General features: G+C 35.4%; 1 protein-coding gene across 9 annotated transcripts in view; it reads left to right on the forward strand.

Moving 5' to 3' along the window:
* The window catches only part of rapgef1b (Rap guanine nucleotide exchange factor (GEF) 1b), a 52488-nt gene that overhangs the window by 25010 nt on the left and 11267 nt on the right, over positions 1 to 16211 (forward strand). For 2 of the 9 annotated variants that reach the window (XM_039661026.2, XM_039661025.2), the window contains exons 7-13: positions 1968 to 2030; positions 2877 to 2997; positions 4055 to 4241; positions 4782 to 5258; positions 6656 to 6861; positions 11767 to 11922; positions 14139 to 14291. In XM_039661026.2, the coding sequence (XP_039516960.2) occupies positions 1968 to 2030; positions 2877 to 2997; positions 4055 to 4241; positions 4782 to 5258; positions 6656 to 6861; positions 11767 to 11922; positions 14139 to 14291 (1363 nt within the window). The remainder of the gene's footprint in view (positions 1 to 1967; positions 2031 to 2876; positions 2998 to 4054; positions 4242 to 4781; positions 5259 to 6655; positions 6862 to 11766; positions 11923 to 14138; positions 14292 to 16211) is intronic. The other 7 variants (XM_089124059.1, XM_089124057.1, XM_089124054.1 and 4 more) reach the window with 6 other exon arrangements.

Here is a 16211-nt window from a genome sequence, read left to right on the forward strand (position 1 = left end):
TTTCCTTTACAGCCAACAGATTAAGGTAAATACGCTTGTGTGTAGTGTGTAGGATGCATTGATGAGGCGAACATCAAGTATTCTTTAGGTGTGCGCTGTAGTGTATACTCGGGAGTATATTAGCGTGCACTAGGCATTGAGTAGTGCAGTATGTAGTATATTTATTTAGTGATGGTAATTTATGTCATGTTCATTTTTTATTCTTATTTCTTCACAAGTAAGTATCTAAATATATTTGAATGAAAACACATCCGATACACACACACACATTCATATGACTGCATCATCTCTCAAAGGCGTTTGGCTTCTGAAGTTTTTTCATTGACTTTTTGTCTGTAATTAGAGACATGCAAGTAGTAACTGTATCATACATACTTTCTGTGAAGGGGAATTACAGATGGTTGAGTTATTTTTGCTGTCTGATGATAAGAGGTGTGTGTGGAGGGTGAATGAGATCATGTTAGCTATAGACTTTAGTTAGAATACATGGCATACTTAATTTAACATCAATGAAAACGAGCTGTAGTTCATTCAGAATATCACAATTCTTAAGGTTACATTTAATTCTAACTAAGTTTTGCAATGGAAATGTGTGTAAATGCTCATTTTCAATTACGTATTAAAAATGGGCTGATATTTAGGTATTTTATGATTAACACAATTTCAATTTATTTTTATATGTGAATTCAGTTTATATAATCTAAGTTAATGGTCATTTATTGTTAATATTGAAATTATTTTGCATCATTTTATCTGAATTCTATTGCTATTTTTTAAATGCCTCATCCATATGCGTAGCTATTTTTTTGTAAAAAAAAAAAACAAAACTTTTTTTTTTAAACCTTTATAATAAAATAATGTACATAGAAAAACAAATGTTTGTTTTGTGCTCATATTTTAGTGGAAAATACCCAAAATTAAATACCTGATTAAGTGGAAAACTCTAAATATCTGTACAAATTTCAAAGCGTTTGTCAGCATATCTCTATATTAGGGCTGTGCAAAAATTAATTGCGATTAATCGCATACAAAATAAAAGTTTACATAATATATTTGTGTGTGCTGTATATAATTATTTTGTATATATAAATACACACACACACATGCATGTATATATTTAAGAAAATGTGTTATTCATATATAAAATATTTATATTTATATAATATAGATTATGTATTTATATATATATATATATACAGAATTTAAGCGCAAATAATTCTTAAATATATACATGCATGTGTGTGTATTTATATATACAAAATAATTATATACAGCACACACACACACACACATATATATATATATATATATATATATATATATATAAAAATACATAAGAAAATATATATAAATAAATATATAATAATATATATACAAATAAATATATATATATATATTTAAGAAAATGTGTTCTTCATATATAAAATATTTATATTTGTATAATATAGATGATGTGTGTGTATATACATACAGAATTTAAGTAGAAATAATTCTTAAATATATACATGCATGCATAGGTATTTATATATACAAAATAATTATATACAGCACACACAAATATATTATTTAAACACAGACTTTTATTTTGGATGCGATTAATCGCAATTAATTTTTGCACAGCCCTACTCTATATTAATATATAACAGCGTGATATCGGCCATCAGCCACCCTGCGCTCTAGATTTTGCTTAACCGTAGCCATTGTTAAACCCACAGCTCAAGATATTGAAGGAACTGTCCGTCTCTCTCTGTCTGAATTAAATCTGGCATCTCCTCTAATTAATGTCTCTTTGTTTGTTTAGCATTTCAACCACTTTATCTGTTTCCCTCTCCATCATCTTTGTGTCCCTCAATCACACATCATCTTTGTCTTTCTGCATTTTCTTGTTTTCATCCTTTTTTTTTTCTGGTAATGTTTGTTCATCTTCTTCCTCTGTACTCTGTGATCGATTGGTTGTCATGGGACAGGAACAGGATGCAGTTGTGCTCCGATCCTGTTGCTGGGCAGAGGAGGGCCACGGCGATGGAAACGTACGTTAGCCAATGGTGTACTCCTGTGTGCATTTTGACATCACACGGTTACACCCCTCGGCCTCTCTGATTGGACGGTGGCCCTTACCTGCATGTGGTTGTGTGGCATTGTGCGTCCAATTGGAGTGAAGACCAATCAGAGGAAAGCCTGATTGCATGGCTGACCAATAAGGCATAGTCTATAAATCCTAAAAGAATGTGAATGGAATTCCCGTCAATCTTAAAGGATCCTAAGGGGGATAATTTTGTAATAAATAATTGTGAAGTTGTAACGAAAACAAAGTTTATTGGAATATAACTTTCACGCTTATGTGTTACTTACTGTTAATTTTATTCCAGTGCAGTTTTCAATAGGAATATCATAATTATCAATTCATGCCTCATAATTATATTCCTAAAATCCTATAGGATCTGACTTAATTCTTAGAATATTCTAATTTAACCCTTTTGCATCTTATGAAAAAGTTCCAAATTTTAATACAAATTCCAAATGGAATCCTGTGCACATTCCTTCAGGATTTTTTTGCCTAGAGATGCATCCCGCTCTAATCCTTCCCACTGGGTGTTCTATGATTAGTTTATTCTAATGTTTCCATGGTTACCTGGTAGAGCTTCATTGAAGTGAAGAATCGTCAGGGAAACCCAAGATCCGAACTCACCGCCCACACATTCCACTGCTGTGCTACTTTTATGTGTGTGTTATGTGTGAGTGTGTCCAATTAAATTCCTGGCTAGACCCTCGCTAACTGTGTGTAGACTGTCTGTGCTCGTTTCTTTTGACCTTGTTACATTGTTTGTTTCATACTTGTGAGCTCATTTGCATATTTATGCATATTGTGCCCATAGCCCGCCCGCTCTGCCTCCCAAGAAGCGACAGTCGGCCTCCTCCCCCACGCGTGTTGCCGTGGTAGCGCCGATGAGTCGAGGATCATGTGGTCACAACTTGCCTCCTGGAGCCCTGAGACAGGTACGGCTCCTGGTCATGGCCCTTGAACTTTGACCTTTTGTAACAACCCTAATTTTGATTTCTTAACTTAAAAGTGAAGTATTGTTAACTGAAACCATTGAAAGCATTTTTTTTAAATTGAACTAAGGTAAAATAAAATATAAATATTTGATTAAAAAAAACTAAAACTAAATGAAACTAAACTGAAATCATTTTAAGCTGAAGTACTAAAATTCAAATAATAACTATAATAATAAATATATAGAAATATTCGTGCTGTCAAATCGATTAATTGCATCTAGCATAAAAGTTTTTAAATATATATGTCTATATATATATATATATATATTTACAGTGTGTGTGTGTATATATATATATATATATACACACACATATATATTATAAACAGACACACACACACACACGCGTATTTACATATACTCAAATAACTTTTGTTAGATGCAATTAATTGATTGTGATCACTAATATAAAGAAAAATCAGAAATTTATGAAACAAAACTAATACATTTAAAAAAAAATATTTTTAAAACAAAAAAAAATATTTAAAAAAATAAAATTATACATTTATGAAATGCAAAAATAAAGAAAATACAATTAAAGTGGAAACTGATATAAAAAATAAAGCACATTTTTATATTGTGTATTTTCACATGACTGGAGCGCTGATTTGACCAATCAGCATTCAGGATTGTAATGATCTGTTTAATAATTGGAAATCACCTATGACACCATTAATTAATAAGCAATACATTTATTAACATTAATTAATAAAAGTAATATATTTTTAATTAATTAATTTAAATTAATGTTAATTTCATATTCTGTTTTTATTTATTCATTTAATAGTATTTTACCATTAGCCCTGTAGTTATTTTGCTTTAAATGCGCTGCTTTAGAAATACAAATGTGCATTTTTCTGTCATGCCAATAAAGCAGACCAAACTGAAAAAAATGCCATTTCAAAAGAGCATTAAACATCCTCATAAAGACTAATTCCAAAACCATAAGGGTTTTCCATGTCATTGTGATGTGCTTATTGCATGTTGTGTGGTTAAAGCAGCAGGAGTTTGATGTGGATCTCCTCCAGAGGCGTTTCTCCGGCGGGAGCCAGTCGTACGGTGGAGATTCGCCCCGTCTCTCTCCCTGTAACAGTATGGGAAAGCTCAGCAAGTCCGACGAGCAGCTCTCTTCACTGGAGCGAGACAGTGGGCAGTGCTCTCGCAACACTAGCTGTGAAACACTAGGTATACACACACTATTACACGGTTTCTTCTCCATTTCTGTCACCTGATGGAGTTTGGGTTCCTTGTCACGATCACCTTTGGCTTGCTCAGTTGGGCTTTAAAAGACATATAAATATCATCGATTTTTGACACTATCAGATGTGACAACACTTGAATCTGAATTGAGCTCAACTGTCGCTACACTGTTGTCTTCTGTAGAGCTGCTTTATAGCTGAATCGAATTTGAGTCCATAATTAACACATTTTTCAACATCGACACTGTTATTAAATCAACATTGAACTGATTATAGCCGAATAATGTCACTATTGTCTTCTCTAGCGCTGAATTGAACTCATTTCACAATTAACGAACTTCACACAGTTATTGAACTGAAGTGGATCAACACTGTTGATCTGTCGAGAGCTGTTTTATTGCAGAATGTTATTTCTCTTTGTAAAAGAGCTACATGAATAATGACTTCACTTTTATGAATGCTTAAGTAAAAGCTGAAGGTTTTTGTAAGCTTACCTTGATTTGATACTTTGCTTTTTTTTCTATAGAGGGATACGATCCTGATTACGACTTCCTACATCAGGATCTGTCCGTATCCGACCCCTTACCGTTTCCCACCGGCACTGTCAGCAATCTGAGCCCTCTCCCAGAATGCCACGGGGAGTCTCAGTCATTAAGCCCCGCCCAGGCCCCGCTCACCCACCCACGTTTCAGTGCTCCCGTCACCAATCAGGCTTCCCTGGAGTACTGGACTCCGCCCCTCACACCTGGACAGACCAATATGGTGCATCCACCCGCCCTCCCCCAGAAGAAGCGACGATCCGCACCCATCTTATCGACGTACCCTCTTTACGAGCGCCTCCCATCGCATTACGATAACCTATCAGAAGAGGAGCAGCCCACGCCACCGTTCCCATTGGTGACACCAGGGTCGCCCCTTCCTCAGGTCAACGGTGGAGACGAACTCTCACAGTACACAGACGCCGACAGCCCGCCGCCGCTACCAGAGAAGAAGGGCAAACAGAGTAAGAGAAAAAGCCGATTTTTAATGAACAAGTGAATCTCATCCAGGAACACGCCTGGGTCTTATTTCACCCCCCAAAAAAGATGTAATATATTATTATGTTGAAAATGAAGCCATTTTTAGGACCTTTAGGATTTCTATGCATTGCCACATTGTCACATGACCCTTATTATTCAGATTTGGTCCTCAATTTTTATTAATGTTGGTGCTTGTTTATCAATAATGTTTCTTCTTATTATCAATGTTGCTTGCTTAAAGGAGTAGTTCACTTTTAAAAAAAACTTTTGCTGATAATTTACTCACCCCCATGTCATCATCCAAGATGTCCATGTCATTCTTTCTTCAGTCGAAAAGAAATTAAGGTTTTTGATGAAAACATTCCAGGACTCTCCTGTTCAAACTCGTTTATCAAAATGAACGAATCTTTTCCCGAGTCAACTCGTTCATTTTGTTCGTTGAATGAACCAAATGACTTGGAAAAAGATTTGTTCATTTTGATAAACGAGTTCGAACAGGAGAGTCACGAACGTGCGTCACAGAACAGAGCAAGGCGAGCGTTTGAGCTCATAAAACTTAAACTTTGTTATTTATTTATTTATTTATAAAATGAGCGATCATTTCGCTTGATAAGACCCTTATTCATCCTCTGGAATCGTTTAATGCACTCATTCTGTAACGCACTCCTGTTTGAACTCGTTCATCAAATTGAACAAACCTTTTTCCGAGTCATTTGGTTCATTCGGCGAAAGAAATGAACAAATTGATTCGGAAAAAGATTTGTTCATTTTGTTGAACGAGTTTGAACAGGAGAGTCATGACCGTGCGTCACAGAACAGAGCAAGGCGAGCGTTTGATCTTATAAAACTTAAACTTTGTTATTTTTTTAAAAAATGAGCGATCGTTTCGCTTGATGAGACCCTTATTCATCATCTGGAATCGTTTAAAGCCCTTTGAACAAGTTTGCAGTTTGTACTGAAAGTTTCATTTGGACCTTGAACCGTTTGGTTCCCATTGAAGTCCATTATATGGAGAAAAATCCTGGAACGTTTTCATCAAAAACCTTAATTTCTTTTCGACTGAAGAAAGAAAGATATGGACATCTTGGATGACATGGGGCTGAGTAAATTATCAGCAAAAGTTTTTTGAAAAGTGAACTAATCCTTTAAACAGATATTTTATACAGTAACAATATTTCCCAATACCACTGTTTTTGCTGTATTTTTGATTAAATAAATGTAGGCTTGGTGAACATAAGAGACTTGTTTAAATAATTAATTGATTATTAAAATGTTTGATCAGTAGTTTATACTGTTTTTCAGTCATTTTTTATTGTGATACAGAATTCAAAACCAAGCAAATTCCTCTTTTTTCATGTTTAACTTAGTTTTTTCTCTGCAGTTCTGCAGTACATGCAGTTTGTGGAGGATTATTCGGAACCGCAGCCGTCCGTCTTCTACCAGACGCCTCAGAGCGAGAGTATTTACGAGCAGCGGAGGAACAAGCGCTTTCAGGAGGTTTACGGCTTCAACGAATCCTACAGCAGCTCAGACTCTGTGCATGAGGCCATCCCACCGCCAGCGCTGCCGCCCAAACAGAGACAACTGGTGAGTTATAATCCAATGCATGGTATCAGTGACCTGTGCCCAAGGGCATTGAGCATGGGGCAGGTCAAAGGTTAAGCTCTGAGAGGTGAGAGGTCAAACTGGGTTCTTTAGATTAGGCCCCATGTGACTGGTCTGGTGGACACGACAGGGTCACTGTAAAGTCAAGTGGAAAACACGGATTAGCTATGTTTTTTTTGCTTTTTGTAAAAGTGGTACAGATTAGATAAGATTCTTTACCACACCGGAACTCTCATGCTGTGGGGAATTTCTTTTCTATTTCAATGGTCCACTTTACATGTCAACTAACTCTCATTAGAGTATTAGTAGTTAGTTAGGATAAGTTGACGTACTTTAAAGTTACTTTTAGTGAGGAGAATGTCTGTTGGGGAGCATCAGAATAAAGTGTCATCAGATTTTAAGCTGACTAATACTCTAATGCAGGGCTTCAATTGGCGGTCAAATTGTCAAAATTGTATTTTGTTAAAAAAAAAAAGATTATTTCATATCTTAGAATTATGACTAAACTATGGGGCCTGTACCATGATGGTAGTTGAACAAACTCAGGGTTGCAGGATTAGTTTCGAGTTGACAAAACCAAACCAATCCAACCAGGCTTTGTTGGTACCATGATGCTGATCATGACCTTTCTCTGTCAACTCAGGCTTTTGACATCAGTAGCGAACAGCCAATCACATGCTGAGAAAAAGTGATACTCATTCAAAACTCATTGAAATTCACAGCAAAATTCACTCAAAAATTCACTCAAATTTACACAGCAAGAAGAAAATAGCTGTCTATGAAAGAGGACAACTAAAAGAAAAGGTCTTGCTATATCAGTGCAAGTAAAAATTGTGAAGTTAGTTTATACAGTTGATAAAAGTATAGAGAATTGAACATTTAAGCTCATTTTATAGCTTCATTTGAAGGGTATTGATTCTAATTGGGTATTGACATTGATTCTTGAGGGTATTTATATTATCTTTATATACAAATTCATTTAAAATCTGTGTAATAATAATTTATGAACTGAAATTGTACATGTGAGATTGTTTAAGGGTATCCACAAGTTTCCTACGCCCCATGAGGCCTTGCGTCAAAAGTGGGCGCGACTTCCGGTTTGAAGTAAACAAAGCGCTACTTGACATGCTTGACACTCGTTCATTCAACAGTTGACAGTCATTCAAGTTATAGCCATCCAAACTAGCTAACGATGTGGGAACACAACCTCAACGAAATTAAAAAGGGTGAAATAACAGCGCCTTTATCCTCCGCAGTAGTTGATTGGGAGTATTATAATAACATTATTAATAATCAATACTCATCAAGGCATGGTGACAGACAGTTGTGCGAGCTGACAAACAATTAAAATAAAAAATACACACTTAGTCATTGTGCTTTGGAGTTTATTCAAAATTATAAATGAATGTGCTACTAGAATACATTAAATGGCACATTTGGTATTCTGTCAACACAGGCTTTGATCCTGAGTTTAGGTGTAACATCAGTAGAGAACAGCCAAACACATGCTGAGAGAGTTTATAGAACATTAAGAATTTAAACAAATGTACACAGGAAGATTCGTTGTCTTTTGGGAGGTGATGGAAACTACAGTCGTTGGTAGGATCACTGTGATTTCGTTTTCAGTTTATGTTCAAAACAATCACGTTTAAGCCACTAAATTAGTTTAGTCCGGTTATACATACAACCGCGAACAGCGCATGTTGTCCCTGAGCTCCGTAACGACATCTCTCATAAAGATTGGCGTCTTTAAATAGTAAAATATTTCTCAGAAAAACAGCTAGCCTCTTCGCTAACTAACACACAAAATACCATTGGAATGCTACTTCCGCCGCCTCACCGGAAGTTTCACCCACTTTATTTTTTACATGAGCGCCCCTCGGAAACTTGTGGATAATAATTGCATAAATAATTTCATACAAATTTATTATTTTAAATAAGCATTACTAAAAGCCAGATGATTTTGTTTTTTAAAAATTATTTTTATGTTGTGACCTTTAATTTGAAGTAGAAACAGGTGGGGTGACTTTATCACGTCAGACATGTCATGTGTCACTTTGCTCACAGCTGATTGGTCCAAGTTCATTTTGCAACCTCTTACCTGGAACATAAACTGCCCCGGACCAGGTTAGCTGTGGAGCGTGAGTTACTATGGCGATGAACACTGCTAAAAGCCAAACCACTTTCATGGTACCAAAACCCAGGGTTGGCGCAAACTAAATTGAAACTTAACTGGCTAGCCACCTAAACTGGCTATATGGTATAGGCCCTAGGTCATGTATATTGGTGTGTGTTTGGATTTGTATGTAGATATGTGTGAGTAGGGGTGTAGTGTTTAAATTTTTATTTCATTAGTGTTTTGTTTTGCAAAATGTAATGCATCGAATATTGGTAATCGTCATGTCTTGTAAGCGCCATGTTGGATTGTATCGACTCCAGGAAGAGAAGCTGCTCGTGTGTAGCTAATGGAGATCGAAAATAAATAAATAAATCCGGCCCGAGTGCACCCCCGCTCCCCTCTCCCTGTTTTTGCAGCCATGTATCTATCCAGATTTAGCCGCACCACCAGGAACGCATTTCTCAGGTCAGTCGGAGTGCTTCAAGACGGGACACACCAAGCCGGCCGTCGGGCTGTTTTAATTGGCTTGGTTTTTTTTTTTTCCGTTTTTTCTTTCCGTTTACTTCCGGTCCTGGACAGCATTATTAAACAGCGCTCCGACCATAGGTATCCATAATAACGGGTAGATGTCTTGTCCGCGCTGCTGGCCAATGGAGTTTGACTTCCGCACCTGGCGGCCATCTTGTCACAGGCAGCTTGCTCACTCGTAGCATTGTGTTTTAATGGTGCATGTATTTTAAATAACCATAACTTGCTGAATTTTCTACCGATTTTCAAATGGTTTGGTTTGTCATAAATTTCAGAGATGTAGTTATGACACTTCTAACTTATGAATAATAAGTGTATCAAGAAATAATCATCCAGAAGTATAGCCATGTTAATAACATTTGTAAGAAACCAAACCGTTTGTAAATCCGTCAAGATTTCAACGAGATAAGAGTATTTGTGTTTGTGCTGATCACTCATCTTACACCGGATACCACAGAGAATGCCAGAAAGCTTGCCTGTGACAAGATGGCCGCCGGTAATGACGATAGAGACTCCGCTGTAAGACATCTAGCCTTTATTATTGATATGTTTGGCTGCAACATCCAGTGAGAAACATTATAATTTGACACTCACCTCCGGTACAAACCACAAATCACTCGATGATGAAACCGCCTCAACATTCTTAACAAGACTGATGAGGGAAACAGGAGAAACATTGTGCTATAAACGAATTTAAAAGACTTTTGTATCCCCAAATCACCACCCTTATGTACCATGAATGTACTGTAGCAACACTGACTGTATTTATCATGGTTTTGGCAGAAATGTGCATTTTTATATTACATACTATGTTATAGTCATTTATATTGCATTAGATTTATTAGGTAGGTAGGGGAATATAATTCATTTTTGTTAAGAAATTTTTGTGAAGATTTGTGTATAGATTTGGCCTGTGTTTAGGCGTTTTGATTATATAACGTATAGATTCATAATATAATTTGACAGTGTTAGCGAGTAGCCACACATGCTTTTACCTGTGGTTTCTAAGTAAGTCTCACTGTTAGAATATTTTAATTTAAGCCTATAATAATTATGAATATTTACTATGGTCTTTTATCTGCACATTATCAAGTTCCAAGTAAATACAATACTTTCACTTTTTAGGGTTACTTAAGCTTATTTATATATATTTACACACACACACACTTACTGTAAACACACAAACACATGTTGCCTTTAAACTAGCTTCTACTTTTTTCCAGCAGAGTTAAAGGGATAGTTCACTTTGAAAATTTTTTTTGATATGTTTTAGCTTACCTCAAGGGCATCCAAGATGTAGGTTCTTTGTTTCCACAGTAGTTTCAATTTTGATATTTTTAGGTCAAACTGTTCTTGTCTGTCAGTCAGGCAAGTGTAATGCAGGCCTATGGTCACCACCTCAAAGAGCATGCACAGAGAAGTCCAAATTAAACATGATTTAATGACTCGTAAATGTTAGTAAACATTGATGGCCTAAGACACGAAACGAGCGGTTTGTGTGAGAAAACGAACAGTATTTATATCGCTTTATCTCTTGTAACCACAGCCACGTCCAAGTGATATGAGGGCGCTTCGGTCTGCGGACGCTGCGCAAGCGCCGGAAGTGATCTCTCTCGCGGTTGTGAAAAAAATTCAACGTTGTCTGTTGATCTATCGAAATCGTCTACCATTGCGGTTTCCTGTATATCTAAATATGTTTCAATTTTCACAGTGAAAGGTAACACTTCCAAAACCTCTGTGTAAACAATGAGTGATGTACACGCGAGAGATCACTTCCGGCACTTTCCGGCACTTGCGCAAACCAAAGCGCCCGCACCCTCAGGTCACTTGGACGTGGCTGTGGTTACAAGAGGTAAAACGATTTAAATACTGTTCGTTTTCTCACACAAACCGCTCGTTTCGTGTCTTAGGCCATCAATGTGTACTTACATTTACGAGTCATTAAATCGTGTTTAATTTGGACTCTGTGCTGCTCTTTGAGGTGGTGACCATAGACCTCCATTATATGACTGACAAGAACGGTTTGACCTAAAAAATATTAAAAATGAAACTACTGCGGAAACAGACACCTACATCATGGATGCTCTTGAGGTAAGCTAAAACACACCAAAAATGTATTTCAAAGTGAACTATCCCTTTAATAACTCTCTTTGCTTTTCTTACTTTTTAACCTAATTTCTTTTTCTTTTCTTTCCTGTTTCTCTCTTCTTCCTGTTTCCATGTTTCTGTTTCTGCTCAAGGCCTCCTATACCTCTCCTCCTTCATCCTCCTCTTCCTCTTTTTCAATTCTCCCTCCTCCTGCTGGGCTTCTGGAGGAGGCGGAGCCTGCTCTTGGTCTCAGCCTATCAGTGTCTAACTCCTTCCTCAGTGGCCACGCCTCTTTGACCACGCCTGTGGTGAGTGAGCAGTTTAGGAGTGGAGTGCAAAGGACATGTAAACAATTAAGAAAGGGTTTTTTTTCCTCTTTAAAAATTTTAAGAAGTTAAGTATGTTAAGTATTTCAGGGCTAGTATTTAATAATAAAATTAATTTAATGTTTCATGAATGAAGCCTATTATATTCTTTGTGAGTCTGCTTATGTATCTGTATTCAGTGTGTTCTGGTCATTCTGTGTGTGGTTTCAGCACACATGTGCTCTTCATATGGTTTTGTCATCATTTTTAACATGTCTCCCTGGGGTGGTTATTAAACCGCTGTTCAGATGCGACTTAAAGATTATTTATGGAGTTTGTGTGTCCACTTTGCCCTTGTTTTGGGTTTTATTTGCTCCAAAGCTGAATTAAAGTTTAAGTCTAAAATCTTATCTAATCTTAATTTATCTGATTATCTGGGTTTAAGGTTTAAATCCATGGCTTATCAAAATGCTGTTTAATCTTCATTTTCCTCAAGTTCTTTATTAGTCATGACATTTAGAGTGTCTTTGGGGTTTTTTTTAATCAATTTTCATTGATTTTATGCAGTTATTTTCAGCAACACATCTAAGATGACCAGCTCTTGCCGCAAGTTTCATGTTTCTCTCGATAGCTTATGAAGAGGTGTGATATTATGTCTAGAATTTCAGATTTACTGTTGATAGTTTCATCCTAAGAAAAAAAAAGATGTACAACCAGATATGACGCGTTTCTAGCATCAAAGTTTTCTGTCCTCACTGAAAGTGTGTTTGTGTGTGTGTGTATGTGTGTGTATGTATATATATATATATATATATATATTAGAGCTGTGCAAATATTAATTGCGATTAATCGCATCCAAAATAAAAGTTTGTGTTTACATTATTTGTGTGTGCTCGGTATAATTATTTTGTATATATAAATACACACACATGCATGTATATAAAGAAAATGTGTTATTCATATCTAAAATTTTTTATATATAATATAAATTATATATATATATATATATATATACACACACAGTATTTACGTGCAAATAATTCTTAAATATATACATGCATGCACAAGTATTTATATAAATTATACACAGCACACACACATGTAAACGCAAACTTATTTTCTTTGCTTATTCGCAATTAAAAATTTTTTAATCACTGCCCTATATATATATATATATATATATATGCTGATGCTATGATGAAAATATACAATGATGATGCTGAGTCTGTTATTGCTATTGTTATTACTATTGTTATTATTGTTTACTAAAACTATTAAACTATTAATTGAAATAAAACTAAAATAAATGATAAATATAAGAATACATAATACATATAAGTTAAAGTTAAGGGCTAAAGTAAAAAACCTGAAATAAATGTAAATGTAAGATAATTAAAATTATTGAAGAAAAAAATCTAATATGACATAAATCACATTACAAAACAACTAAAAATGAAAATGAAAACTGAAAATATAAAAATAAAAGCTAACTATATGAATAAATACTACACTGGTTGTCACTGAGATCAGGAAGCTGTTATTTTGAGTGTTTCTCCCTAGTGATGAGTTTTTTTAAACTAGTTTGTCATGGTAACAGAATCTGGGAATTGTTCTGGAATGTTCTTTGCTCTTGACCCCTGACCTTAGAGGTCAGAGAAGAAGCAATATGATGTTTATGTGTGTGTGAGAGTGAGTGTGTGCCTAAGGAAAGACTGAACCATTTCGTTCAGTTAAGTGTGTGAGTGTGTGTGAGGCTCCATATGTATTTTTTCCCCCTCTTTCTATCTCTTTTCCTCACTCCCTCCTCTGAGTCTCTGTGGAATGCTTACATTCCAGAATGTCACAGATGGAAAAGAATGGGGAAAGCTCTTCCCCATCTCTCCGGGAAACATGTTGGACCATGTTTGTTGAGCTGTGTGTGTGATGGGATGTATTGGAATGTTGTTGCTGGTGTTCCAGGCGAGTCCCTGCAGGTGTTTTAATCCCTCTAAGCAACATCCGGAAGTTCCGCCAGGATTTGACTTGTCCAGCGTTGTGTGTGTTGTGTTGCCTGATAGAGTTTTAATAACCAATTTAAACTCGCTGTCCTGCTATTTTACACAGAATAGGAATTATCTCTGTTCTCCTGTCTTTTTCATTCTTTTCAGATTTATTCCAAATACTTCCTCTGATTACATCTTTCCTCTCCCATTTCTTCTCTTTTCTTCTGTTTCCACCAGTCGCAGAGTTCTGACCCGATTGGCTTGACCAATGCCGGCAGAGCTCTAGATGGTGGGGGTGTCTCTAACGGGTCCTTGACCAGCTCTCTGGTCTCTCTGGCCGTCTGTCTTCCTTCTGAGTCTTCTCTTTCTGACTCGCTTCTTACCTCTGCGGTAAACACACTCAAGAACACACACACACGCATTTCAGTAATTATCGGAATATGGGCTTCTATTATTATTATTAAATAAAGCAAATTATAATAACTAGTCCTTAATAGCCATGTCTTTGCATTTCTAACTAAAAATAAAATATTTATTTATGAACTATTTTGGTAATACTTTACTATGTATAATAAAAAAAGGCATTAAAATGCCTGGTTATGCACCTTATAATACATTATATGATCTGGTGAATAATTGTAACCAATGTTATAAAATGAAAGCAAACACAGCTCTGGTATTGGAAAAGTATCGGTATCGGCCGATATCTAAAGTCAGGTATCGGGATCGCAAGTGAAAAAATGGATCGGTGCATCCCTAGTTATAATACTTATCTATTCATGGTCACAGTCAGCTTTATAAAGTTGAATTTTTCAAAACACGTAACCAATGTCAGATTTAAGAATCTACGAATATTTATTATGCATTTTAACTTGGGTTGCGATTATATATAAAAAGATATTATATAATGCATTATGACATACATTATGAACACTATTTCTTCCACTTAAGATGTCCCCAAAATGAGGTGCAGTTTTGTCTGAGAAGCATAGATATTATATAAACACACATGAAAAATGATACTTTATACTGTATCTCAGGTTTTCCTGAAAATATAATATGGACTGGAGCATTATAATGAGTGTTTTGTTGTTGTTATGGAAATATTGTAAATGTGTGTGCATCAGTGCCATCTAGTGGCAAACATATTTGTGTCTTATAAATCCTGTTGTGAAAAGTCTTGAGTTTTCTGAGTGAAAAGATAGGTGTGCTATTGCTTTTTGAAGCAGATTGGACAATTTTCACAATTTTAGCAGTGTTACTTTGATATTAATATATATTATTATAGTATTATATTAGTTTCGGTTAATATTTTGGAGTAGATTCTATTTTTCGTTTCGTTTGAGTCATTTTGTTGTTGTTTTTCTTCATTTTTGCTAGTTTTGAATAAATAAATAAACTATATCTATATAGTTTTTAGATTTGTTTTTTACAGAGCTCCTAAACTTAAGGGACATGATGATGGAAAAACAAATATGAGATGGGAGGAAAAATTATATTTCAGTATTTTTACTGAGAAAACTTTTTTTTGCAAATGTTTATTCCTCCATTCTCATATTTTTTTTCAGTACTTCGAGAAATATATTGCCTTTGCCACAGCAATGAAATAAGTTTTTTTTTTTTTTTTTTTTCCGCTAATTTTCATTTTATTTCAAGTAATTTAAATGCCTTTTTGTATGCTTTTAGTTTTAGGGAACGTTTACATGACGACAATGTACCAAAAAAGAAAAAGTTTTTCCTTTGTGTTTTTCGCGTACAGATAACAACGTTGTCAAAATGATCCGCAAAATGAAAATAAAAACACTGTATTATTCATGCCAGGCCAGTAGTTGGAGATGTCATTTTTTAAAGAAACATTACACGCCTACAGACTGAACACGTAATACTCATGAGCATGATGTCACCGTTTTCAGAAATTCGTGTTTTTATAGTTTACACGGAGACGAGAACTGAGTAGAATAGTTTACATGGAGACAAGTATTGTTTTATAAAAAAAAAAAAACGTGCACTTTGAAACCCATTTTCAAAAGGTTGTGTTTTCAGACCCCCAAAACGCAGTTGTCGCGTAAATAAAAGTAAATGAATGAAAGGTGTAAAAGGTGTACAATATAAAATAAAAAATGTAAATAAGTAATCCTAAATAGTCCTGGTCCTGAGTCGCATCTAGAGACCAGAATATCATAAGCAACCATCCTAATTTCCTCACTATGTAAACTCATTTATTTATTTTATGAATTTAGTGGTATTTTGCACAGGTTTACTGTATGTTGTGAGACCAACCATGAGCAGCTTGAACAATGTGTGTATGAA

This window comes from Pimephales promelas, chromosome 19 (genome assembly GCF_988280905.1).
Source record: "Pimephales promelas chromosome 19, fPimPro1.hap1.1, whole genome shotgun sequence".
Classification (NCBI taxonomy): domain Eukaryota; kingdom Metazoa; phylum Chordata; class Actinopteri; order Cypriniformes; family Leuciscidae; genus Pimephales; species Pimephales promelas.